This window comes from Eptesicus fuscus, chromosome 20 (assembly GCF_027574615.1).
Source record: "Eptesicus fuscus isolate TK198812 chromosome 20, DD_ASM_mEF_20220401, whole genome shotgun sequence".
Lineage (NCBI taxonomy): Eukaryota > Metazoa > Chordata > Mammalia > Chiroptera > Vespertilionidae > Eptesicus > Eptesicus fuscus.
The window spans coordinates 2,028,159-2,054,894 of NC_072492.1; the positions used below are offsets into that span (position 1 = coordinate 2,028,159).

The 26,736-nt window shown below is 64.6% G+C and overlaps 2 protein-coding genes across 4 annotated transcripts in view; one reads left to right on the top strand and one right to left on the bottom strand.

Annotated features, from left to right (window-relative positions):
• SLC5A10 (solute carrier family 5 member 10) overlaps positions 1–26,736 on the top strand; it is a 79,240-nt gene that overhangs the window by 36,985 nt on the left and 15,519 nt on the right. For all 3 annotated transcript variants that reach the window (XM_054709206.1, XM_054709208.1, XM_054709207.1), the window contains 2 exons: positions 840–1,045; positions 4,030–4,165. In XM_054709206.1, the coding sequence (XP_054565181.1) occupies positions 840–1,045; positions 4,030–4,165 (342 nt within the window). The remainder of the gene's footprint in view (positions 1–839; positions 1,046–4,029; positions 4,166–26,736) is intronic.
• Positions 575–25,845, bottom strand: FAM83G (family with sequence similarity 83 member G). Its single transcript, XM_028132188.2, has 6 exons — positions 25,761–25,845; positions 24,751–25,394; positions 13,860–14,027; positions 6,464–6,588; positions 4,616–5,858; positions 575–1,537 (listed from the first exon to the last, which is right to left on the bottom strand). The coding sequence occupies exons 2-6, from the start codon at positions 25,270–25,272 to the stop codon at positions 1,187–1,189; spliced, it is 2,409 nt and encodes an 802-aa protein (XP_027987989.1). The 5' UTR covers positions 25,273–25,394; positions 25,761–25,845; the 3' UTR covers positions 575–1,186.

Consider the following 26,736-nt stretch of genomic DNA (forward strand, 5'->3'; position numbering starts at 1 on the left):
GGCCAGGGACCTCGAGTCTCTTCCAGCCTCAGGCGCCCGATCCCGTGGCAACTTCTGCCCCTTGCGTCGTGTTTGTGCCTTTGCTCTGAGCACTCACCCAGCCTGGCCTGGGCTCCAGGCGGCAAGGATGCCGGGCCCAGAGTCTGGGCAGGAGACGTCCCGCGTGGGAAAGGTGGGGAGCAGGGCCTGGGTTCTCCTGTGTCCAGTCTGTGTATCTGCTTCCTCTCAGACCCGGGGCCTGAGACCCGCCCAGGGTGCAGAGCCCAGTGTGCAGAGGGGAGTGACTGCAGACACGCCAGAGCCACAGGGGCCAGGGCTGGGCCACGAAGGGCTGAGCCTGAGGCGGACAGGAACAGTGAGGGGTGAATGTGTCCTGGGCTTGAGGCCCGGCTGGCCGGCCCTGTGTCCCTGTCACCCTGGTCCCTGTCCCCCCGGGACCGGGTTCCTTTCTCAGGCCGCGTCACTGCCAGCCACTCTCCGCCCTGCCCGCTTCAGAAGCCCCGGGCAGGACTTGAACACTACACTCCTCGGAAGGCCCTCACGTGCTAAGGAAAAGCACTTTGGCTTCCCTGAATTGAGTTTAAAGCCCTTGCCCACGGCCAACCAGCATCAGAGGCCACAGGACCAAGTGCTCATTTAATGGTATTTAAATACATAGAAAACAGCCGTAGGGATCCCCCTGCAGAGAGCCCGCCCCCGCTGTGCTCTGCCGACGCTGGGAAGGTGAAGTGGGGAAGCCAGCTGGACCCACAGGAAGTTCCCTGTGAAGTGAGGGCAGCGGGGGGCTGGGAGCCAGGCCACCGGCCACCAACCGTCCCGTCCTGCCCCGACCCGACCAGCTTTCGACCAGATCGGCGGGTATGAGCAGCTGGCAGCAGCCTATGCCCAGGCCATACCATCCAAGACTGTTGCCAACACGACCTGCCACCTGCCACGTGCGGATGCCATGCACATGTTCCGAGACCCCTCCACGGCGGACCTCCCGTGGACCGGGATGACCTTCGGGCTGACCATCATGGCCACCTGGTACTGGTGCACCGACCAGGTGGGTGTCACATCGTCGCCTGCGGCCTTCTTGCCTTCCAGGGTGGGCTGCAGGGTCCGGCGGCCCATCTGCCCGCCCGTGGTGCAGCCCCAGGAACACCCGCACGCGCCTGGGCTTCGGTGGAGGCCGGGCACGGCCTGGCTAGGGGTCCTTGTGGTCCCGAGGGGTCTGCACCCTCTGTCTGGAATCGGACGAGGCCCACTGGCCGCCGCCCGGCCTGGCCTTCAGGTGCTTCGACTGGGACAGTTTGGAGTACGGGATCCCCAAGGGACTGGGACGCACATTGGTGGCCAGCCTCGGGCTCCCGGGGTCTGGCAGTGTGTGGGGCACGAGGCTGCCCTTGGCCGGCCAGTAGTGGGAACCCACTTTCCTGGTAGAGCTCTGGGCGCCCTTGGCAGCGGGGCAGTACGGCGGGGGTCCTGGGGTCCTCGATGGCCGTGGGAAGCCGTCTTTATCCCTGGTCTCCGAGGCAGGGGCTCCACGATGGTGGTCCTGGGAGGGAGAGAAAAGACAGGTGACGTCCGAGGAGCACCCACCTCCCGCGGGCTCTGCAGGCGGCGGCAGCCGCACGCTCGCAGCTGGTGGCCCGGAGCTGGTTTCCTTGCTTTGTGCCCCAGCTCCCAGGTGTCCTGTGGGAATAACCGCCTTTTGTGGCTGTGATGCGGCAAGTGCGGTTCCTCGCGGTCCCTGCCCCGCCTCCGCCCCCTGTAAGCGCTGCCAGCGAGGTTGTGGGGCGCAGGGGCGGGCCCCTCGGAGCCTGCCTCCAGGTGCCCTCACAGCCGCCGCCCCTCTCTGGGTGGAAGCAGACGCCGCCACCGCTTCCCCGGCAGCCCCGGCGGGGAAAGGCGTTGAGAGGCAGCCGCGCCTCAGCAGGCAGACCCGGACCCGGACCGTGCCACTGCACCCCAGCACCGTGCCACTGCACCCCAGCAAGGGGGCCCCATCCTAGGAGTGAGGCGCCAGGCCCCAGGGCCAGCCCAGCGTCACCGTGGGCCAATGGGGACACCTCTCCTGTGGGGGAGGTTCCGTGAGCCCCATTCCCAGGCTGGACCGCTGAGGCCCGAGGGCAGGATCGGGCTGCGCCCACAGGGAGGGGTTTCTCCTGGGGCCAGGGCTGCCCGTCCCAGCAGCAGGTGCTGTGTTTGCTGACAGACCCTCCCGGGAAGCCATCGCTGTCGGGAGAAACCCTGGGAGGTCAGGCCTGTTTCCCGATTCCCACGTCGGCCTCGCCTGAGCGTGGGCCTCCGAGGAGCACTGCTTTTACAGCAGGTTTTGTCCGGCTCTCCTGGGAGGGCCGAGGACACGCCTGGGGGTGAGGGCTGGCTGAAGGCTGGCCGTGGGGGCGTGCGGCTGAGCCAGCCGTGCCCCTGTACCCCGGGCACCTCTATTTCCTCCCCACTCAGCACAGGCCTGGCGCGGGGCTGGCACGTCTGGGCGATATCATTCAGGAGATTTCTCATGAAGGCCAAGGGCTGGCCTCGAGGTCAGGGCTGAACGGGCCCCCGTCTGGAAAGAGGGCTACCCGGGGGGGCTGAGGCGGGACGCCACCGGCATCGGTGGCCCGCAGCCTGGCCTCAGCCTTACCTGCCATCCTCCTCTTGCCTACTCTGGGCCTGCAGGGGGCAGCCAGGCCTTGGTCCAGAGCACCCACAAGGCAGGGACGGGTCCACTGGGTCCCACCTGTCGGGACCTCCTGGGCCTGCTCTGCTGTGACCCACACTAGCTAGCACCTGTGGACTCCACAGGACACCTGGAGGGCGAACTGCACTCAGTCCCAGGCCAGGACGCCCCTTCAGTCTGGTCAATGCCAGGTGGCAGCTCTGTGTGCGGGGACCCAGGGTACTTCTCATTTCCTTCTTTAGACTTTGTTCACCGTCTCCAGCTCATCCACAGGCACGGCTCCGCTCTGGTGATTAGAACAAACCACCAACAGCACAGGAGGCCCCAAGCTCAGCCTCCACCCGCAGGCGCCGAGCAGTGACATGCGGCCGCCGTGCCAGGGCTCGTGTTATCACAGGGCACCAGTGGGCAGGGTCCGCAGAGCCTCCTCGTTGTCCAGACAGGGAAACTGAGGCTCACCGTGAGGCAAGGAAGGTCCCCAAGTCACCAGAAGCTGGTGAAGCGGGACTGACATCACCTTGCCACTCCGGCTGCCACTCTGGCACCCCGTGCCATCGAGAGCAGGCACGGAAGGAGCTGCTGGGCGCTGTCCGCTAAACGAGACTGTGCTTGAAAAGGCTGAAGTCTCGATAAGCCTGCTTCCCCACACTGGCAGTGACTTACAACGCAGACGGCAAAGGGAAATATATTTAAAAGTTACAGGTGCACAGTGCTGTGAACATACGGAAAAGCACTGAAATGTACACTTTGTGGCTGAACCGTAGGTGAATTCATAGCTTGATAAAGCTGTTTTTTAAAAAAGTGTTTTTTTTAAAAAAGTAGAATCGTAATGTCAGAGTTGGGAGGGATCTCACATGCCATCAGCTCCCATGAGCCCTCCCGCCTCCCATTCTGCAGACCTGGAGGCTCAGCCAGGATCTGCCCGAGGCTACCTGACGATGCCTCGGGCAGATCTAGAACTGGAAGCTTCCCCAAACCACAGGTCTGAGAGCTGCCGATCTCGGCCAGCGACACAAAGCAGTTGCTGCCAGGCTCCTGGCACGTGCGTGAACATGCCAGCCACTCCTGTGAGGGTACAGGAGCTGGGGGAGTCCCCTGGTACCATCCTACCAGGGCCTCTCCAGCCCTGCCAATGGCTGGGTGGCAGGCTGGGCGGGATCCACTTTCCCTGCTCAACCAATGGGGAGACCGAGTCCCTGGATGAGTACCTTGGCCTCAGTCGCTTGGCCAATCAGGATGAGCTCTGCTTCTGGGGGAGCCGTCAGGTATCAGGCTTGGGCGCTGGTTGTCTCGGGCGGGCCTGGCACTAGAGGGATAGCACCCCATGCCTCTCCCTGGGGCTCACTGCCTCCATGTGCCCCCAGGTCATTGTGCAGCGGTCGCTGTCTGCCCGGGACTTGAACCACGCCAAAGCAGGCTCCATCCTGGCCAGCTACCTCAAGATGCTGCCCATGGGCCTGATCATCATGCCAGGCATGATCAGCCGTGCACTGTTCCCAGGTAGGGCCGGCGCCAGGGCTGGGCCGGGGCTGCAGAGGTTACCAGGAAGACTGGCAAAGGATGAATATGAGCTGTTTCCTGGGGCGGGCGGGGGGGGGGGGGGAGGAGATTGGTCCCCAGGGCCACCATCGAAGGGATCCACACGGAGGTGGCTTGACACAGGCCCTCGAGGACCACTGGCTCTGTGCTTGGGATGTAAAGGAATGCCTCTGCCACTGCCATTGACTTCCTGTAACACGTGGGTGTGAAACTCGTTCCATCAGCCAGTGCTGCAGAGGCTGCCTTTAGGGGAGACTGGGGCCAAGGTCTCTAGCGTTGTCACGTGTGCAGGTCCTGGGTGGTTCCTGCCCACTCCCTACCCCATTCATCAGGGAGCCCAGCAGAGGGCCGCTCAGGTCTCAGGCCCAGGGAAAGGGGCTCCGAGACCCCGGTGCAGAGACCCTAACCCACCTGTGCGTTGTCCATGGAGCGAAAGGCCTGCATCTTCCGCAGAGTGCCCGCTTCTTCTCTCTCCCGACCCTGGGCCCACGGTGAACCGCACAGGGGCTCCCCAAAGGTCCCGTGGGTCATGTGGGGGGCACTCAGCTGTCGGCGAGGGGGCTGGGCCAGCCCATTGGCTACTTGCTCAGAGTGGCGCCTCCGGAGAGGGGTCGAGTGCCCCCTCACCTCGAAATACTCATCCGACACAGAAGAGGAAGCCACCGAGGGCCGCCGCGGGCCACGGCCGAGGCCAGAGCTGCCCGAGAGGCTGTCCTGGTCACTGAGGGTCACGTAGTCGTCGTCGTCGTCCTCGTCCTCCTGGTCCAGGCCGTTGGGGACCCCCACACACTCGCCGCCAGGGTCTCCCTGGGCCACAGACAGCTGCCGCCGGAGTGGGGCAGGGCCTGGGGCTGGGGTCCTGGGCAGCCCGTGGTCTGTTCTGTTCCGCAGCGCCTCCTCTTCTGGGCTCTCTGGGGCCCAGCCGGCATCGCCGCCATCCTGGGCAAGCACGTGTGCCACAGGGACTGTCCGGGGCTTGGGCACCGGGGGCTCTGGCGTGGGGTCCCCCTGGGGGAGGCCGTTCTTGGCTGGGAGACCGTCCCGGGACGTGCTGGGCTCCGGAGCGGGGCTGCCGTCCTGGCTCTGCCTCCACAGCTGGGCGCCCGCCTGGGAGGTGTCCCGGATCTTGATGCGGTTGATCTGGTTGGGCTGGGGGTTCCAGATGTTGGGGTCGATGATGTTGATGTAGCCCAGGATGTCGCTGCCCGGCTCTGGGTCCGGCTCCACCCACGTGGGCAGGTATTCGAACATGTTGGCCCGCTCCAGGTTGAGCAGCCCCGGGTGGACGGGCAGGGGCGGCTCCGGGAGGTCCCCCGGCTGCTCGGCCAGCCCTGGTCCGCGCAGCCCCGGCGGCCTCTTGACCTCCTGCTTCTCCGAGGCGACCTTGGCGATCTCCTCGGCGCTCTTAGCCTTGACCAGCGCATACTTAGGGTTGACGAGCTTCTTGGCCACCGTGCCGGAGGGCGCCAGGGGCACCACGGCGGGCAGCACGATGGGCTCGGGCTCGGGCTCCTTCTCCATGGGGATGCCCTTGAGGCTGACGCCGTGCGAGGTGAGGTACAGCTCCTGGAACTGCCGGTCGAACGTCTCCACCACTTGGCCCGACAGCACGGAGATCACGTTGCGGTCCGTTCGGGCGGCGGACCAGGTGAAGCTGCAACACAGGGGACGGCTGCTGGTCAGCACGGGACCGCTCCCCCAGGCCCGAGCCCCCACACGGTCATCCGCGCCCCCGGGCACCCCCCAGGCCAAGGGGCCCTGGGTAGGATTGATAAGTGAGGGGACAGAGGTCGGGGCACAGCCTCGGGGCCAGACCTGACCTGGGTCCTCGCTCAAGTCACTGCCACCAAGCCCTCTCCCAGCTGCCTCCTCCGGGGTTACAGCTCCCCAAAGGCCGCTCCCGGTGCCCAAAGCTGCCCTGGACACCTGGTGTCATTCTGAGTGGCCGTGGGCAGCGCCACCCTGCTGCCCCTGCTGGTGGGGCTTGCAGAGCGGGGTCACAGGGATGTCCCATCTTGGCCACACACCCCACCTCCAGGCTGGTGACACCTCTAGGCTGGAGCAAGTCTCAGACAAAAGCCCTCCGCTGCCTTTCTGGAGAGCTGGGTGGTGTGCGGGCGTGGCCCAGCCCAGCTCACACCTCAGCAGTTTGGGGGCCAATGAACCGGAATAACCAAGGTGTCATAAGGCAGGATTAAGGGCAGGAACTAGTGGGACCCAGAGCCACCTCTTCCCCAACCCGAGAAAGCCAGAAGTCACCTGTAGGAGCCACAGACGGCCCGGTCTCCATCCACAAACATGAACTTCTGGGCCAGGGCGCCCTTGAACTTGGTGGCCGACCTCGTGAAGAACTCTGTTCCCCCGCTGCTCCGTACCCTGAGATTCTGGGGGGCGGGGGGAGGGGGAGAAACAGAAGACAGAATTATATGACCACAGTGCTGAGCACGCCGAGGGAGGCCCAGCAATCTCTGCCTGGGCTTCGGGGGCTCTGGGGGAGCCTGGGTGGGGAAGGCTGAGGCCTGGGGAAGGAGCTGGTGTGGGCGGGGAAGCCTGGGGAAGGAGCTGGGGTGGGACTGCAGCGGGAAGAGCTGGGATGTGAGTTGGAGAGGAGGGTGGGGCACGGCCTGAAGGCGTCGGAGAGCACGCCCAGGCAGGACGCGGCCTGCAGCCCCGTGTGGGGAATGCTGCTCAGGCTCAGGTGGGGGCAGGGTCTTGAGAGGAGGGATGTGGGCACTTCAGAAAGGTCTCATGGCAGCGGGGCGGGTGGGACCTGCCCTACGGGGTCTGGCTCTGGCACTCGGGCCGAGCTGTGGCCTTCCCAGGACGGGCGGCGGGCGGCCTCTCCCTGGGTCTCTCACATGGTTCAGTCCCCTCCTCACGGCGGCACTGTCTGGCTCAGGAGCAAGCCAGAGGCCCTGAGAGACCGTGGGAGGGGAGGGGAGGGGAGACTCAGACAGAGGAGAGGGGTCCCCAGGAGTCACGAGCAGTGCCTCCTGCCGAAGTCCACAGCCGGGCCACTCCTGCCCATCTCTGGACTCTGGCCATGAAGGCGCCTCCCTGTGGAGTCTGTGCGGCCTGTGGCCTCTCCTCGCAGAGTCTGTGCGGCCTGTGGCCTCTCCCCGCGGAGTCCGTGCGGCCTGTGGCCTCCCTCTCCCTGCGGAGTCCGTGCGGCCTGTGGCCTCCCTCTCCCTGCGGAGTCTGTGCGGCCTGTGGCCTCTCCCCGCGGAGTCTGTGCGGCCTGTGGCCTCCCTCTCCCCGCGGAGTCCGTGCGGCCTGTGGCCTCTCCCCGCGGAGTCCTTGCAGCCTGTGGCCTCTCCCCGCGGAGTCCGTGCGGCCTGTGGCCTCCCTCTCCCCGCGGAGTCCGTGCGGCCTGTGGCCTCCCTCTCCCCGCGGAGTCCGTGCGGCCTGTGGCCTCCCTCTCCCCGCGGAGTCCGTGCGGCCTGTGGCCTCCCTCTCCCCGCGGAGTCTGTGCGGCCTGTGGCCTCCCTCTCCCCGCGGAGTCTGTGTGGCCTGTGGCCTCTCCCCATGGAGTCTGTGGCTCCGCCCACGGCCTCTGGGTCTGGGTGTGACGTGTCTCAGACCCTGGGGCACTGCACGCCCTCCCCGAGGAGGCAGCTCTCTCTGAGGGGGCAGCTGTGAAAAGCCAGTGGTGGGCCTGGCAGGCCCAGGAGGGCAGGATGAGCCCGGCTGAAAACTAGAGTTGAGGGAAGGGCTGGGGGCGCCCGGAAGGAGACCTGGGCTCCTCTGGGCAAGCACCGCCAGGGTGGCGTGTTGGAGACACCGGCCTGGGGCCCCGGAGCATCCACTCAGGAGGCCTGTGGTCAGGTGGGAATTTCCCAGTTCACACAAGCCCTGGTGAGTCCAACACCCGCCCAGGCAGGTCTGTGTGGCCCGCGAGGCGGGTGCCTCCCGCGGGGCTCCGTGCCAGCTGTGGGTGCTGGGCTGTCACACCTTCTGCGACTCCTGTCGCCCTCACCCATGCACTGGCCTCAGCTCGGTGACTGCCCACCCGTTCTCGCGCTCACCATCCCCCGCCGAGGTCCCAGCTGCAGACAGAGCAGACTGTGACGAGGACCCCACAGGGCAGGGCAGAACTCGAGCTGTGAGGGGCTGCAGGCTGGCGTGTGAAGGGCGGGGAGAAGGGCAGGGCAGGGCAGGGCTGCCACTGCAGACAGGAGCACGGGCTGGTGACAAGTCTGTTTAAGACACACGAGGACTTAGCTGGCACCCAGCAGAGGCCGCATGGCACGAACGGAGAGCCGGAGGCAGAGGGCAAGGAGGGGCTGTGGGCGGGGAAGGCGGGCCTGCGTCCGGGCAAGGGGACAGAGAAGGGATGGCTCTGAGACTGGAGTTTGCCCTCCGCTCCGCCCACGGCCTCTGGGGGTGACACGTCTCAGACCCCTCTGCTTGGGTGGAGGGCAGGTCCCCAGGGACCCCACCTGGCCAGGGCACGAACAGTTGTCTTGTTGGGCCCAACCCAGACGGCAGATAAGTCTCTGTGCCCAGGGCCAGCTCCTCTGCCCCAGGCCGCCGGTCGCAGGCAGCCAGCTCAGCCGGAAGCTGGCCGCAGCCCAGGACAATTAGTGCTCGTGACTTTGTACCCAACACAGGGCACGCTCAGGACCAGAAATCGGGAGCAAAGATCCTGGAGGCGGTACAAGGCCTTCCTTGTCACCTGTGCCCAACCACAGACAGCTCCACGGCTCCTGTGGGCTCCGGGCTCCTGTGCCCAACCACAGACAGCTCCACGGCTCCTGTGGGCTCCGGGCCCCGCACTCCGTGCGCCAGGGCCTCAGCCCCTCCTCCCAGGAAGGCCAGCCACTGCCTCGATGCCCCTCACAGTGTCTGCCCCACCCACCCCACCTGGTGCGGATGGAGGGCTCAGCTCAGCACCTGCATCTCTGAGTGGCTCGGCTCTGTGCGAGAGGCACCAGATTTGCTGTGTGACCCTAATCAGGTCTCTGGCCCTCTCTGGGCCTTGGTTTCCCTGCCTGCATGCTGGGGACAGGCCTCGAATCTAAGGCCCATTAGCCTGGGGCTCAGTGACAGGCGAGGGAGGGCCTCGTGGCAGCTGCCACTCCCCCGGCCCGCCTCCTATCAGCTCCAGGCCTGCTTCCTGGGCGGGCCCACCCCATGGGGCCTGGCCCACATGAGGTAATGTCTCAGGAGTCAGGGCTTGGGGAAGCAGCGGAGGCTCCCACAAAGCTGCATTGTCTCTGAGCCATGACACCCCTGCCGAGGACACAGCGGCCAGGGGGAGGCCAGGGGGCCACTTGGAAGAATGGCCACTGGGCTGGCCTGAGCGGGTGCCCCGGGCAAGTCCTTGGACTCGTGCCTGGCGCTCAGTGGGTGCCCCACACGTGCAAGGTGACAGGTAGGCTGTGACTGTGCGTGCAAGGGTGTGATCCCTTCCACTGAGCGGAGGGGGCGGGGACAGGTGGGGGACCCACACAAAGGACCAGAAAGTGTCGGGAATGACATGGACGGGGGTTCCGGGAAGCCAAGACTGTCAGCTGTCCATGACGGCCAGGATGACCCGCCACAGCGCCCCAGTGGGCACCCACCCCTGGATTGAGGACAGCCTCCAGCTGGCCCGTGGTGACTTCCGCCCACACTCTGAAGGGAGCGCTGTGACCGGGCCTGGCCCTGGCAGCAATCAGGCCAGCTGTGCGGAGCAGAGACGGAGGGCGTGTCCCACGTGCTGGGTGCCTGGCCAGCGTCCACTCGGTTCTTTTTTAAATTATATGTTATTGACTTTTAGAGAAAGGAAGGGAGAGGCATGGGGAGACAAAAACATCAGCTGCCTCTTGCACACCCCCTACTGGGGATAGAGCCCAAAACCTGGACACGTACCCTGACCGTGACCTCCCAGTTCACGGGCCACACTCAGCCACTGAGCCACCCCAGCTGGGCCTCGGCTCTCTTCTAAGGGTCTGTTTCACTCTGCAAGGGTGCGGGGGGGCACACCCTGGCCTCCCCTGGCTGTCTGACCTGGGATGGAAGCACCTTTGTGCACCACGGTTGGGGATGGGGAGCGAGCAGTGCCTGGCCAGCCCAGCTCCTCCCCTCGCCGGCTGCTCAGCTCAGCGGCGGACACTCGGGCAAGGGGATTCCCTGTCGTGGGGCCGTCTGTGCATCGCAGGGCACTGAACAACGCCATGCCTCTACACCAGGCGCCAGCAGTGCTCCGGCCGTGACCATCAATGATGTCCGGGCACTGCCAGTGCCCCTCGCCAGGCAAACCCCTCGCTGAGAAGCACCGAATCCATGACACACCCTGAACCCATGACAGACCGGGCCAGGGGCCGGGAAGCGAGGCGGGAGGGAGGGAGCCGCACCAGTGGGACCTGCGCTGCACATCCGACCCAGCACCCTCCCACAGCCTCCGTGGCTGGGACTTCTTTGTTCTTCAGAAATGGGTCCAGCCTTTGCCCGGGAGGCTACTGGTTTTTCCAGTCTGACTGCACAAAGCCGACCAGCTTTTCAGATCAGCCAGGCATCCCACAGCCCACCTGTCCCGAGCTCTGAGCCTCGAGGCCCAGCCTGGCTCCCACTCGCTCTGGGCCATCCCTTGGCACCCAGTCTCACCCCCAAAAGAGGTTTGGCCACGTGGCCAGGCCCTGGGAGGGCGAGCGCCGGGTCTTCTTCTGAAGGCCTGCTGCCCGTTTGTATCTGGGGCGTCATTCCCACACTCTCCACCGGGCGGGCCGTCAGGGGCCAGGGCCAGGGGAAGGCTGAGAACCTCGTTGGTGGGGAGGTGCTACCGTGCGTCCTCCCTCGGCACCTGGAAACCAGGAGAGCAGCCGTTCCCAGAATGCGCTGGTGGAGCTCAAAGCTCAGGAGGCAGGAGGCTGGGGAGCGCTGCCTGGAGCAGGCACATGAGGTGGCCCCAGCCCACGACGGCTTAGCCGTGGGGAAGCCCCTTGGCCCTCAGACCTGAGCTGCGATGTCCTGGGAGGAGCTGTGCCTGTCCCCACCCAAAGGCAGAGCGAGCGTCCAGCCCGACAGGGCCTCCTTCCCCTCTCTCTTCACAGCGGCCCTGCCCAGCATGTGACCGTGCTCCCATTGTTCAGATAGTGAGGCTGACGTCAGAGAGAGCCAGTGTCTCTGTCCAAGGTTTCCGTGCAGGTGGCAGGGCTGGGGCGCAGGCCTGGTTCCCCTAGACTGGCACCCGACAGGGCCGTGGTCACAAGGATGACCCTCCACGTGCCTCCTGCACCCTGGGCCTGGAGGATCTGGGGGCAGGTCGCAGCACAGCCGGCCGAGGACGGCGGCGGCCGAGGGCGAGCCCAGGATTACCGGCAAAGGATGTACTCCCAAGACAGGTCCGGGCCCAGCCAGCCCGCGGGCAGGGAGGTGGGCCGTGTGGGCAAGCCCTAGACAAGGTGACACTTGGCCAGGGCTGGGCCCACGGAGCCTCTAGCCGCCCGCCCAGGCTGTAGAGGGGGTGGCTCAGAGGCCAAGGTCCCCCATTCCTTCCCATGAAGGCACCCAGCTCTGAGCACAGTACCCTGCAGACCCTGCCACCTTCCCGAGGGCCAGGCAGTGGCGGGGGGCGAGGCAGGCCCAGAACCCAGTGCGAGCTGCCTCTCCTGTGCCCCAGCTGTAGCTTCATCTTCAAGCAGGGTGGGGAGGAAGCCTGTGGTTACGATGTCCTGTGACTGCCAGTCCTGCACAGCCCGCCCCCCTCCCCCCGGCTCACAGAGCACTTTACAGCTCTGATTTCATCCTCGAACAACTCTATGAGGCGTCACCACAGTCGTGAGGGCTGGAGGCTCAGGGAGGTGGAACCGCATCCCAAGGAGGCCGCTCTGGCAGGGGCAGCCTCCATCAGGGATGTGGGCACCAGGGATCTGTGCTCCCTCCTGTCCAGGCCGAGTTCTCACCACTGGCTTTTAGGTTCAGCCCATCTTGCAGGAATACAGGCCTCAGTTTTCCCATCTGTCTTGTGGGAGTCTAGTATAGACGGCCTCGAGGCCCCTCCGGCTCACGCACTCCAGGTCCCACAAGGCTGTGGGGCTGCAGCGGATCCTAAGGCCCCCACTGCAATGGGGAGCGAAGGACAGGGCAGGGGTGGGAGCTGTGCACCCTGTGGGCATGTTCTCAGCCCAGCCCCACTGGCCTCCCACTGCTGGGAGCTCAGGCACTTCAGATGCTCCGAGGAGACCAGAGTGAGGGGTTTCCCTGCTGAGAAGAGTGTGGGCACTGGATGGGGCGAGGCCTCTGGAGCAGCCAGCCCCAAGCCTGGGTGCCTGCTCAGCACGGATGAAGGCTCCGCCTCACCCACACCTGGGAATGCACGGGCTGGGGGAGGCGGCTGTGTAGAGCACCCACTGGCGCGGGGGGCCCGGCGCGGGGGGGCCTGTCGGGGGCGGGGCGGGGCAGCGAGCCCTGAGGGTCTCTGATCCGCTGGCCACAGGGCCAGGGCCTCTACAGCGCCTCTCAGAGACGCCTCTCCACGCCCTGGACTCTCCAGTGTGAGCTGTCTGCCCCGGACCCGACCCTCAGTGCTAATTACACGGCGGGCAGTGTGGCGAGTGAGCGTGGGGCTTGGGGTCACCCCACTAAAGAGCCCACATAACAATGTCTCAGCAGCTGGAGCCTCGCCACGGGGAGAGCGCACAGCCACTTGAAAGGCTCAGTGGGTCGGGGGCACACTTGACAGGTGCCGACAAATTACAGGCACAGGTGCCCAGCCTTCGTTACCCAGCCCGGCGTCTCCCCTTCTCCTGGGGTTTTGTTCAGATCGCACCCGTCGAGGCTGTTCTCAGCCAAGGGTTCTGGTGCTTCCCCCCACCTCCCCTAACTTTCTAGCCATGAGTGACACCCAGGCAAGTGCCTCCATTTCCTCATCTGTAAAAGGACCAACTGGGCTGATTTGTACTCTCTGGGGAGTGTGCTGCACACAGTAGGTGCCAAGTGGTGTCAGGGTGAAAGGAGGGCTCCCTCTACCCCCACGCAGACTACCAAATGCCAGGTGTCCGTGCGGAAGAGGCCAGCCACACTGGCCCACACCCCGCTCCGTCGGGCCAATGCAATCCTGGGCCCAGAGGGGAGGTAATGTGCCCACGGACACACAGCAAGCAGCGCTGAGAACCCAGGCCCACCACCACCCCTCTTCTCTGCCCCATGGCGTCCCGCTCTAAGGCCCTTTCCACGCTGCTCTCCTTCCTCAAATCCACTCTAACTCCGCAGCTACCAAGGAGGCCTTCCCGGACCTCGGCCCAGGGAGCCTCCTGTCAGAGCCAGATCCTAACACCTGTGGGTGGACGTTACAGCGGCAGATCTTGGCTTACACTCGGGAAGCCTTCTGGGAGTCAGCTCTCCAGATGAGGCGTGAGCTGCTGGGGCCAGGGTCTGAGCACGCGCCACCGGAGGCGTGTAAGCACACAGGTCACCAGCATGGCACGGGCTACTAAGAAAAACCACGAGAGGGGGCACCTGTGTGGCTCTGGCACCTGGCCAGCAGGCCCTTCATCAGCGTCTGCCGTGTCTCTGACTGTTGGAGGTAGTCAGCGCCCTGTCCCTCGGGCGTGCAGCAGAGGCCAGGGGAGCCCTGCAGGAGGCTCAGGGTTACCGAACTCCCCGCCGGCACAGAAAGCAGGTGCAGTGTTTGCTGAGCGACGCGTCGGTCACTCGCGACCAGCCAGCTCACCTTGAGGTGGCCCAGGTGCATGTGGGCCCGCTCGCACATGTGCAGGAAGTACTTGACGTTGCTCTCGTCCAGGATGATGTACACGGCCACCTTCCTTTTGAAGCCGGCGTCCAGCAGGTCCTTAAAGATGTCCACGTCGGTGAACATGTCCATGACAACGGCGACCACCTGGGGAAGGAGACGGCTGTCAGGCAGGACGACGGTGGACAAACAGCCCTCCCTGCCTGCCACCTCTCCAGGCGCCACTCCAGCTCCGCTCCCCACACCTCAGGACTGGGACTGGGACGTGACGAGCTGCCCCGAAATTCTAGGCTCAGGATCTCAATCGGTGGCACAGACTGGACTCCGAGACCGCGGGGAGGAGAGAAGTCCAGCATGCCTGCTGCCTCCCTAACACGAGGCCCTGAGCTCAGTGACCGGGTGGGGGTGGGGGTGGGGGGGGGAGGTGTGCTGCACAAGGAGCGAGCGGGGTCAGCGCCCAGAGGCCCTGCAGTCAGAGAGGAGCTGCGTCCGGAGGCCTCCCTCCCTGCGGTCGCCAGGGCTCCCGGGCCTGTTTCAGTCTGATCCGGGGCTGCAGGTCACGCCACTGCCCTCCACCTGCCACCCCAGGTGCTGAGATGAACCCCAGGTGTCAACCGCCAGGAGGCAGGGCAGCAGCTGGCACAGGCTCACCCAGGTGGCCCCGCGGCCTAGGGGGGTGAGGTTTGGCAGGCACCCTCGCCGTCCACACCAGCACAGGGACTCTTCCTGTCCTCTGACGACCTCTGCCCACACAGCTGACCTCCGCCTTCCTGGACCTGGCTCAGGGCAGAGCCCCAGAGGTCAAGGTGCACCTCCCCACCCCAGCCTAGCCACAGTCCAACGTGGTCAGTGACACGCCCAAGCCTGAGGAGAGAGAGGCGCAGGGAAAGGACAGGGTGGTGTGGACAAGCCTGGTGGGGCTCAGTGCCCACCCGGCGCCGGCCTCAGTCTCCCATCCCCCTTCCCTACCCCGCTGGGAGCAAGGGGAGCACATCGGACAGGCCACACGGCTGGCCCCGCCGCGCTCCAGGCTAGCGCCACCGCCTGTCCCCGGTGTGAGCCCCTCCTGGAGGAGCCTTCCCCAGAGAGGCGGGGCGTGCCGGGTCACGGAGCACGCAGGCTGGGCCCCCGCCGGCCTGCCAGGGAGCCTCGCCGGCTGTGGACACGGGACAGGGCAGCCGCCGGGGCCGCTGGCGTGAGTCTGCACACTCCGGGGAGCATACCGGGGGGCCCCGCAGGCTCGAAGCTCCTCTGGGGCTCCCCTGCCCTCCACAGACACGATCCCGGAGCTTTTCTCCTCGGTCTGCGAAAGGTCCAGCTTTCGCATCGGCACCGCGGGTCCAGTGTAGCTGAGCCCGGCAGGGCTCCCGTGCCCGAGGCCCGGGCCCGCGGTCCTCAGGGAGACACCACTGTCTGAGTCCAGAGCTGGTCCCGTCACTGACTCCAGGAGGGCTGGTAACAGGCGCCACTGAAGCTGGGGAGGCGAGGGGGCCGCCGGTGCTCCCCAGAGGCCCCGCAGTTGCTCAGTCAGCCCCTGGGCTCTGGCAGCCCCGAGTCCTGCACATGGGAAAGCTGGGGCAAGAGACTCAGCTAGCACCCAGGGTCCCCCCACACCAGCCCTTCTGCCCGAGGGAGCACAGCTACTTCCAGACCTTGTGCCAAGGGTTGATTTGCCCTTGGCAACCACTGCCTGTTCAGTACTCACAGCCTCAGGGCGCGGGCCGCAGCAATACCCATCTTACAGATGAGGAAACTGAGGCACAAAGGGGTTCATCCCCTTGCCTGGTTCTCTATCTGGGAGGCCCAGACTGCCTGCGACAGTGTGAGCTCACCGAGGGCAGAGCCCCTGGCTGGGCCCCGCTTGGGCATGGACTAGGGCCCTCCGGGAGCTATTGTCAACCGAGAACGGGAGCTCAGGGCTCGGGTTGCAGGAATGAGGGTAGCCAGGGACAAGCCCAGCCCCTCCCGCGCCCTGCCTGCCATCCACCAGTGGCGTGTCGGCCTGGCTCTCGGTCTCTCCAGCTCCCACACCAAGGCTTGAGCACAAAGCTGCCGGCCCTGCCTGAGGGGAACGCCGGCTGCTCCTGTAGCCCCAGCCCCAGCCCCACGAGGCCCTGGGCGAGGCCAGGCCAAAGCCGCCAAGACAGAGGGGAGGCTGGAGGCTGGAGACGCCGCTGCCTGAGGTCTATGGAGACCGCACGGCGCGAGGGGCAGGCGGCCTGGGCCCGGCTCCGAAGCTCGCCTGTGAACTGGCTGTGTCCACGTGAGCACCGGACCACCTGCCTGGCTCCGAGGGGGCGGCGGCAGGCACATGTGTGCTCCACAGCCGAGGCCCGGTGGCGCCGTGGAGCTGCTGGGGCACTAACGGCACAGGCCAATGCCCGGGGAGGGAGGGAGCCCGGGGTCCCTGCGTCTTCCTGACAGGAAAACAGGAAAGATGCAGCCACAGAGCAGGCAGGGCCAACACCACGAAAACCATCTGGTTCCCAGCCCAGAGAGCAGCAGGTGGGGCTGATGATGTCGGGGGGGGGGGGGTATGGGGGGGGTGGAGGAGGGCTGTGCCAGGACTGGGGAGGAGGGCCTGGCATCGGTGCTGGGCTTGAGTGCATCTTGTACCCAAATCCCTCCCCCGTCTGGGGGGCTGCACTGTGTGCCAGCCCCAAAGTGTGCTCCTCCGGCAGCTCCGTGCCTCCCTCTCCCCTGCCGCATCCAACAGAGCTGCCTCCTGCCTCCCGGGTCCGAATCCCCCGCTTTCCCCGTGGCTGGGCGCTCTCAGGTCCCCTCTAATGACCCCATCAATCTGCTGACAGTTTCAGTCCCCGCAATGCCCTTGGGATGGGTGAACATCCACCTCCACTAGAGACAAGCTGACACCGTGGCCCAGAGAGGGGAGGGGCCCCAGTCTCACCTCAGGCCAGTAGGAGGTGGACATGGTGCCGGGCCCAGGCCCCGGTGCCCCACCACAGGCAGCTCCACCACCCAGGTGGCTACTGGAGGAGGAGGGTGGGACCCTCCACCTGTGGCCACCACCCCAATAGCCATGGCTTGAGGTCTGTGACACCTGTGCTGGCACTGATGGCATGGCCCCCTCCTCCCGGGCCCTACCAGCCGTCTGAGCGCCCGGGCAAGGGCAGGGCAGGGCAGGGCCAGGGCTGGAGCTCCGGGCTTGACCCTGGTATGGCTCTGGGTGCGCCGTGTCCCTCTCTGGTCTCAGTCTCCTCATCTATAAAATGGGGAAGGTTGATGTGCCAGCCAAGGCCATCCCTGCAGGACTCCCGACTCCCTGTCCCTTCCTGGGCGGCAGCATGGGTTCCAGACTGTCCTCCTGGGAAGATACGCGACCTCCGGCAAGTAAGTGCCTTGGTTCCTGCATAAGGTGAGGACAGGCCACCCTGCGGCGGCTGGAGGTGCAGTGAACGCTGCCAGTGCACAGCCACTTCCTGCCTCCTCCTCGTCATAGCAACCTGACACTATTCCTCCAGACCCACGGCCCCTCCTGGGTGGACAGGCGGGAATCGTCCCCTGCCAATTCACACGGACCAGGGACTGTTCACACCCCCTCAGCCAGGGTGCAGACCCCTCTAACACAGGGGACAGGGCAGCCGCCGGGTCCTGCGGGTCCTGAGGGTCCTGCTGCCTAAGGAGTGGGCTCATGAGCCCAGAGGCTTTCTCTGCAAAGGGCAGATAGTAAGTATTTCAGCCCCTACACGTCACATGGCCTCTGACAACCGCTCAGCTCTGCTGGTCCAGCAGGAAGCAGCCGAGGACGCACAGAGCCAACGTGTCTGTCTGTGCTCCCTTATTCACAAAACCAGGCAGGAGGCCAGGCGTGATCCAACTCCTACCCTGGACTAAGCCTACCGGTTCCACCCAGCACAGCTTAGTAGCCAGCCTCAAAAAGCATCCAATTGTTTCCAAGCAACTTCACTGCATCCCCAGAACAAAGCTCCAAGATACTTAAAGGAAAAAAGTCAAACTTCAGCCCTCCACAGCATAAAATTGCTATCCAATAAGAAATTACCAGACACACAATTAAACCGGAAAACAATGACCCTTGTGAGAAAAAAAAATCTATCAAAACTACCCCAGAACGGATACAGATGTTAGAACTGGCAGCTACGGACATGAAAACACTGATAACTGTATTCTATATGTTAAAAAGTTACTTACAGACAGGGAAGATAGTTTAAAAACATCAAACTGAACCTCAAGAGGTGAAACACTTCAATATTTAAGGTGAGAAATACATGGGATGGGATTACTAGATTAGACACTATAGAGAAAAGACAGTGAACTTGAAGACATGTCAATAAAATTATCCAGAGTGACACAGAGAAGGAGATGGAAAAACGGGGTCAGGGCTTCAGTGAGCTGTGGGCGTAACTAAAGTCACAGAGGTGCCCAGGCAGAGGGTGGGGGCGAGACAGAAAGACGTTAAAAAATAATGGCCATAACTTTCCACATTGATGAGAACTACACATTCCTGAGTTTAGGAATTTCAATGAATTCCAAGCAAAGAGACATAAAGAAGACGACACCGAGGCATATCATAGCCACATCACTTACAGTCAGCGACAAGGAGACAATCTTAAAAACAGCCGGAGGGGGCAAGGCCATTGCACAATGAGGAACAAGGTGAGCAGGTTTCTCCTCAGAACTGATGCAAGCCAGAGGACACCGGACCAACACCTCCCAGGCCCTGGACGGGAAACTGCCAGCCTAGATTCCACGCCGCAGAAACAGCTTCCAAACCAAAGGTGAAGTGAGGACCTTCTCAGACGTGCAGCCCGAGCTGAGCGGCTCCCAGCAGACAGGCACTTCGTACAGACGGAGGGCCACCCGCCTGGGATCTGCTGCTGTCCCGCGGGGGCTCCAGCAGGGGCTGGGCAGACCGGGGCGCGACCTGCTCTCCTCCCCTGGCGCGAGCAGGACAGATGAGACGCTGTCTGAGGCCAGGAAGGTTCTCCAACCACTGAGGGTGCTTCCTGGGAGCCCCTGGCCCCCCATGGGCAGTGCCCCCCACGCCTGGTGCTCCCCAAACCAGTCTGCGTATCCTCTGGCTCTAAAGGCCTGGCACTGAGTTCAGTCCCACCGCCCCGGCAGCACGTCTGTGATGGTAGCAAATGCTGAGCCCGGCCAGGCCGCCTGACACTGGTACCCGACCAGAGGGGCAGGGGAGTCACTGTCGGCTTCTCAGAGGGGGTCCTGTGTGGATTCCAGTTGTGACTCCACCCACCGCCTCCCAGAGCCACCGTGGGTCCTAAAATAAACCCCTGACCTTGAGCACCGCCCAGAGGCAATGCCTCGGGGCCTCACCCCTCCATGTACCAGCTCGGGCACCTTCCCCGTGGCTGGAAGAGTAAGAAGCAGCCTCACTGGGAACAATTAAAGGAGGCTCAGGCCTTCTGAGCACCAAAGGGCCGAGGCAGGATGAGGTCAAGAAGCACATCCTGGTCCGGCCCAGAGCCCTCTGACTAGGAGGCCTGCCCCGAGGCCCCAGCCTTCCCCCAGACACACCAGCTCCTCACCAGGCTCAGGACTGCGCTGGCAGAGCCGGGAAAGGCCACCAGGTGACCAGGCTGTGCCGGGGCGGGGGGGGGGGGGGCGGGGGGGGGCGGGCCGGGCCGGACAGGACAGGCTGCTCCCACTTCCACCAGCCCCAGGGGCCCACAGTCCTCCAGGCTTCCCGCCTGCGGGTGCAGGATCCAGCCCAACAGACCGCCCACCGTCGTCAGTGACTGGCATAAACGGAGGATTTTCAAACTGGAAAATCTCAGAATCATAAATTCAAAAGCCTTTAAAAGCTTAGCTTCCCCAGAGTCCCAGTGAGCATCCCGGGCCCCCAGAAGACTGGCCCAGAAAAGACCTGCCCAAGGCCGCCGGCGAGCCACGCCCTCTGCTGCGTCCCCCCAAGCCCCTGCTTGAACTCCGGCAGGATGGGGAGCTCGCCACTTCCCAGCCCTTCTCCCAGAGGGGGGGCTCTCAGGAGAGGGGTGAGGGGAAAGGCAGCGGGAAGGCGGGGAGGGAATGCCAGCTCCATGCAGGTACCCCACCAAGTGCTTGACACCCTCTTCCATCAAATCCCACAACTCCCAGGCAGGCGCCGCCATCGCCATGGCCCTGAAGGGGCAGGAGTGGGGTCGGAGGCAGAGGGGCGTCTCGGGGCACGGCTAACAGCAGCGCTGGGCTCGCGCCGGGTCTGCAGGACAGTGGAGCCTTCCCACTGCATTTAACCTGGGAAGGTGCCTGCGCCTGGGTCACTGGGACCCCACGAAGGAGGTTGGCGCAGCCCTCCCAGGCCAGGCCTGCTGGCTGTGCCCTGCACTCGGCATCCTGCGGGCACTCACGACTGTTACTGCCTCAAGACAAGTGCCCAATCCCATTGTACGAGATGAAGAAACGGAGGCCCAAGGTCATGCAGCAAGGACGTGGCTGAGCTGGGCAGGTGAGCCAGGGGCCTCTGAGAGGACCAGCCCCTCTCTGCTGGCCCAGGGGCGGAGCCTCGGCTTCAGGGTGAGCCTGTCAAACCAGGGAGAGTGGGGTTCTGTGGAGCCCAGAGCAGGCTGGCCACGCCAAGGAGGCTGGCGCGACCTGCGGCAGGCCCCGGCCTGCCCGGAGCCTCCAGATCCTCATCTGCACAGGACTATGACAGGCCCCGCCTCCCGGGGTCCAGGGAGGGCAGGGCCTGCAGGTCTGAGGCTGCCTGCAGGTCTGAGGCTGCCTGCCGCCAGAGCCAGGTGTGCACCCCAGGGGCCGCCCTCCTTCCTGGCAGAGCCCTCCTGGCTCTCCCCAAACTCTCAAGATGCAAAGGCCACTGGGATTATGTTATCATAGGGCTCCCCGCCTGCTGGTGAGGGCCTTGGGCCCTGGGCTGGGAATTGCCAGGAGGCAGCTCCCTGGACCTGCTGTGCCCCTGGGATAGCTGCTGGGGCCTCTGGGGTGCTGCCTAGCTCAGGGACAGGGAGAGCTCGCCCTCTGGTCCGCAGGGATCCGCCGTGGCCTTGGCTCCCGGTCACCCTGTCCTCGCCAGCCCCTCTCGGAGAGCCGTGTGTGGGAGCCTGTGGGGACAGGGAGATTGAGGTAGTATTTTTCCGGTCCCGAGTGTGCTGGGGAGCTGTGAGGCTGCACTGCTCCCGGGAAAGGGTCCGAGCCTGCGACCTGGGTTCTGCACCCAGCCCCTCAGTGTCAGCTCTGTGACCTCCGGCAAGCTATGGAGAGGTCAGCCCTACCAGGCCTCAGTTTCCTCATCTGCATCCCTAGTTCATGGAGTTGCTGGGAGAATTATAGCACCTGGCATACACCTGGTGTTTAATAAATGCCTCATTAAAGAGCTTTCATTCTCCTGGAGGTAACCATCAGTCAGAACTCCAGTGTGTGACGGCGGCGCCGGAGAGGAAAGATGTGGGCTTGGCCAGGCATCGTGCGACCTGGTTCCTGCCCCTTCCTGCTGGGTGGCACTCGGCAAGAAACCTAACTTCTCTGGGTCTCTGTTCCCGAGCCCTGCCTGGCTGGCGTGAAATCGCATGTAGGCTAGCCCTGGCCGCTCGTTCCCCCTCAGTTTCCTCAGGTGTGTATGACTCACCTGCCCCTGGGGCCTCCCCCAGGCGGTCAGGCTGGTGAAGGGGGCCCTGCTAGGGGCTCTGGTCCCATGTGGTGGGGGAGGGGGTAGCACACCACCCGCCTGCCAGTCCAGCCTCTCCCCTTCTCTCAGAGGCAGTCGCCGGCCCCTGGCATGCAGCTGAACCCAGAGCAGTTTCCCCAGACCAATCCCTGGCCCCTGGGGGCGGGGCCGGGCAGGAGATGACCTCCCACCTTGGAAAGCTGGAGCCCAGTGGGGCCGGGAGATGTCAGAGAGCAAGCGCTCAGAACCACAGACACAGCCAGGGTCCTCTGAGGCCCAGCCTGGCCCAGGCTCCCCAGAGGAGTGTAGAACCACAGGGCAGCAGGTGTCAGTGCTGAAGGGACATTAACAGTCTTCAAGGACTAACCCATTTTACAGATGGGATGGTTGGGGCTGAGAGAGAAGCTTGGGCTTGGGCCCGGGCCCAGCAGGGACCGGACCCCAGCACTCAGCTTCGTATACTGTGGCCTGTTAGTTCTATTCTAGTCTTTGGGAAAGGGGGGACCTGGGGTAGCCCTGGCAGGAACAGTCTCCCAGGCTGCCCACGGTCTGCCTGTCATGCTGACGACAGCTCAGGCGGAGGAGGAGGAGGTGGCCGGCTGGGTTTCCCTGACTCAGTGCCAGCAGCCCCAGCCCAGTGCCCAGCGGGAAGGGGTCCAGTGTTCCAGCCATGTGGCTGGACAGTGGGAACCCCACTCTTGGCCTGTGAAGGGGGGTGTTCTCCATGCAGTGGTACCAGGGGTGAGAGGATTCGGGGTGAGGGGAAAAGAGGTGACTCATGGGAACAGAGACGGCAGGAAGAGCTCCCAGGCGGGCGGCCAGGTAAGGGCTCGGTCAGCATTTGTCAGCATCCGTCAGTGTCACGGCCCAGCCCTGGGAGCTGGGAAGCAGCCAGAGCAGGGGCAGGGGAACGGGAGGCTCGGTGAGCGCTCCGCCCTGCCCTGCCAGCGCCAGGCAGGATGGGCAGGGGACCGGTCCTCGAGTCTGAGGACAACACGGGCCTGGTCCCCACCCTCCACCCAAGAACTAGCTAGGTGACCCTGGAGGCACTAACCAGCCAGGCCTCAGTTTCTACATCTGAAAAATGGGTCAGATCCACTACCTGAGATCAAGAAGTGCCTCGCGCTCGATAAACAGCAGCTGTTGTTTTTACAGATGGCTTGTACACATCACACTAGCCTCGGGGGCCAGGATGGACGTGACAGGGAAGCAGACGGGCTGGCCAGCAGCTTGGTGTGCCACGGTGCTGTGGGCGCGCACCAACCCCGTCTTCTCTGCGCCCTTGTCCCTCTGAAGGGCAAGGAGCTTGGCCTCTATTGCCTCTGAGATCCCTCTTGTTGGGCTCGCGAGGCTCCCTGCTGCGTGAGAGGGCGTCCGGCTCAGCAGTGAGCCCCATTCTTAGGGGGATGAAAGTAGGGCAATGCCTACCTGTCGGAGGCTGGAGGAGAGCATGACTGTGGGGCCAACAGATCAGGGTTTCAACCCGAGATGGACTTGTTCCTGGTTATGTCACCTGAGACAGGTGACACCATCACCTTGTGGGGCTTTTATGGGGAGCAAGCAAAGTTATGGGAGGACCCACGGGACTAAATGGAGTGGCTGGGTCTCAGCCCTGGCCATAGAGACATGGGGAGGCCACCCTGAGTGCCCAGCCTAGCCCCAGGCGCCCCTATCTGGCCCCATCGCTGAGCCAGGCCGTCTGTCTTTCTGTCTGGGGGAGATTAGACGCTGGCTGTTCCCAGGCCAAGCTGGGATCCAGTGTCTGCCTCCTTCTTACTCCCATGGGGAGGAGGGGATAGAGGGAGAACCCTGACAGAGCAGGTTGTTTTCTTGGCCTCAGTTCCCCCAATTTTATAAAGGGGTGGAGGCTAGATAATAGGTCCCAATAGGCCCTCCAGGGAACTGGGTTTCATGACCTCAAGTCAGCAGGCGTGGGGCGGTTATTTGGGCTGGAAACTGCAGGCCCCTTCTCCTCTTCCTCCAACTCTTCCTCACGCCCGGCACCCAATTCTATCCTCACAACAGCCAGAGACGCGGCTTTTATCCTCGCCACCTCCATTTGCAGACCAGAGCCCCGAGCCCAGCGCTGCCTGGACAGGCTGAGAGCCGGCCCCTGGCACAGGCCGTCGGCCCCAGCAGCCCCCGCCGGAGACAGACGCTCCGCCTCTGGGAGCCTAAGCTGCGGCTGCTCCTCAACTCCTGACCCACCTCTGGGTTCTTTGCAGAAGAGCTCCCCAGGCCTGACTGGCAGCCGGGATGGCCCCACAGGCAAGGGTCAGGTCTTGTGCCACTGGCTGCCCCCTCTGGGCCTGGAACAGCGAAAGGGTGAGATCCCACGAGAAATACCTGCCTACAACCCAATCGCTCACTGCTCTCTACTGAGCCAGGGCCTGGCCTCAGGGTCCTTCTCAGCACGGCTAGCACGGCAGGCTTTCTCAGTCACGTCAGGATGTGCTTTGAAACCGTGCAAAAGGCACTTCCACTCGGCAGGGAGAAGCATCCGTTCAAGGTCATGGCTGTCCAGCAATGGCCTGGCTGTCTCTGCAAGTGGTAAGCTCTTCTCAGAATATGTCAGTGTGTCAACTGAGTGTGTCTACCCACTGCGCAGCCTGGCAGGGGTCTGCAAGGGGAGGTCCAGACAAGAGGTCCCTTCCAGTGGAGAAATTCAACCCGGGTGGACAACCCTCAGCTGAACTCAGCGCTCCCACCCGAAGACCACGCCACCCCCGCCTCTCACATCCTCGGCTGAAGGCTGCTGCCATTGCAAGACTCATGAAGAAGCTCAGAGAGGTGGAGCGACCGGCTCTTGGCCCAGCACACCCAGGAAACAGGCACATTTGAACTCAGACCTCCAGGCAGCCTCAGACGGACTCAGGCAACTTCTCGGTCTCCATGACGATTCCCCCACCCGACAAAAGCAACATCAGAGAGCTCATGGTGCGTGAGAGCCGCACCTCTCAGGGCCGAGTCAGAGCCGTCCCCAGGGACATGAGAACGCACACACTTCTCCCCCACCCCACGCGCTCGCCAGGCCTCTGGAAGTCAGAAACACCCCCAAACGCACAAAGGCCATGACAGCAGCAGCCACTGCTGCTCCCTGCCAGAGCACACAGGCGCCTGTCCCTCTGCACAGAACCAGAAGCCCCACGGAGGCAGGCGGCCCGGGACCCTCAGGACCATGGCCTCTCCGCTCCAGGAGAGGAGTGTTCGCCGGTGGGAGGTGCTGGTCTCCCACCCGTGGCTGCTCACCTTCTGGGCCTGGCTGATCATCTTGCGCACCACCTCTTTGATGTGGGCCTGCCCGTCCAGGGGGGGCTGCATGTAGACACTAGCCCGGGTCACGCCGCGGTAGGCGATGGTGTCCGGCCAGCCCAGGTCCAGCTGCGGGATGGAGCGGTCTGACTTCTGGGGCCAGTACTCCAGGGAGGGCGGGGGCTCCGCCTCAGGGAGGGCTCCCCCTGCCCCACTGGCCTCCTCATGGTCCCTCACTCCATGGTCCTCAGGCCCCGGGGGGCAGCCCGAGTCCCGCGGGTCCTGAGAGCCGGGGTCGTACACCTCGATGGTCTCCAGGATGCGCCGCAGCTCCAGCTCCGAGAGGAAGTCTCGGATGTTCTCCCGACTCAGCACCTCGTAGAAGGCCTCGGGGCCCTGGGCCACCAGCGCCTCCAGCGCCAGGCGCTGCTCCTCGCTGTAGAAGAACTCGGGCTTGGACTCGCTGGAGCGCCAGTTGACGTGGCTGTTGTCCAGACACTGCACCTGGGAGAAGGCCATGGCGCCGGTCCGCTGCTGGGGCGAGGGGGCAGCAGGCAGAGCTCAGCACGGTGGGACCTCAGTGCGGGCGGGCAGGGACGGCGCTGGGGCGTCAGGGCGGTCTGCCCTCTGCCCATAGGAGCCTGCGGAGAGAGGGCGGGCGGCCGGGTCAGCTGGGCGCAGGCCGCACCGGGGGCAGGGCCCGGCCCGGACTCTGTCGGGGACGGGGCTCACGTCCCAGAAGGTCTCGGAGCCGCCCGAAGTCCTGGGCTACTTCTGGGGGAACCTCCCAAAAGTTTCCCGGGGGCGGGGGAGGCAGGAGACCGAAATCCGACGGAGCCGCCGCACGCCCGGGGCTTCCGGGAAGGACGGGTCTTAAGAACCCCGGGCGCCGGGGCGGGCAACCCGAGGGGCCTGCCCGGAGGAGGCCGGGGGCCGCGCGGCCAGCAGGCTTGGCGTCCGCTCGGGAGGAAGGGCCGGGCCGGGGGTGCGGGCCAGACCTCGCTTACCGGGAGAGCTCGGGCGCAGCCGGCGAGGAAGCCGAGAGGGCGCAGCGGTGCGCACCGGCGGCGGCAGGCGGGTGACTAAGTGCCACCCCGCCCACCCCGCCACCACCTGAGGTCACGTGCGGCCCGGGGGCGGGGCCGGAAACTGGTTCACACCGCCCACAGCACAGACCCGCCCCCTCCACGCCCCCAGGCGTGGGCTCCCGAATTGGGAAAAGCTCAGGAAACAAGTCCAAGAGTTCCTGGAACATTGCATGCGGCCCAGAGAGGGACAGCGTTCTTCCTGAGGTCACACAGCAAGTGAACAGCCTTGGCAGCCCGCCCCCAGGGCCTGTTGGTAACCCTGGTCCAGCCCTACCTCAGCTGCTGCCCAGGTGGGATGGGAAGTCCATGGCGGCGGCCAGCTGTCCAGCTGTGGAAGTAGAGTTGGGGTACTAGGCTGGGAATCCCCAAGGCACCAACCTCAGGAGCCTTCCCAGAGCTTGGTGTGGACAAGCAGGTGAGGGGGCCTGCCCCAGGACTGGTCCTGCGTGATGAGCAGGCCACCTAAGGCAGGGAGCTGGAATGAGCTGCTGTGGGCTGGGGTCAGGCCCAGCAATGCACAGCGTCCCTGGGGCTTGGGACCCTGGTTATGGGAGGTGTGGGGACCACATCTGAAAGCAGGCTGCCAGGGCAAGGACGACAAAGCCCATTAAACCTGGCCAAACAGCCCACGCCCCATTTTTGTGCCACAGCCAGTCACCCAGGCACCTGGCCCAGGCTTCCCTCCTGTCCCTCACCCCCTACCGCTTGCCCTGGCTGGGGCTGCTCTGGCTGGGGTTGGGACCCTGAGGACACTGCTCTGGGTGGCTGAGGGCTGGAACCTGCTCCCTGAGACCCTCACTACCCTTCCCTGCCTGTCAGGCCTCCCCTCAGCCCACTGTCCTGAGCATGACTACTTTCTCCCGTGGTTCCCATCACTAACCCCTCAAGCCTCAAG

Bases quoted from the DNA above. Each gene is read 5' to 3' on its own strand.
- FAM83G (XM_028132188.2), bottom strand. From the start codon at position 25,272: ATGGCCTTCTCCCAGGTGCAGTGTCTGGACAACAGCCACGTCAACTGG. The intron at 5,859-6,463 runs GTGACTTCTGGC...CCTGTGTTGCAG, and splicing joins GCCGTCTGTGGCTCCTACAG to CTTCACCTGGTCCGCCGCCC. The intron at 1,538-4,615 runs GTGGGTTAGGGT...TCTCCCTCCCAG, and splicing joins GCTCCATGGACAACGCACAG to GACCACCATCGTGGAGCCCC.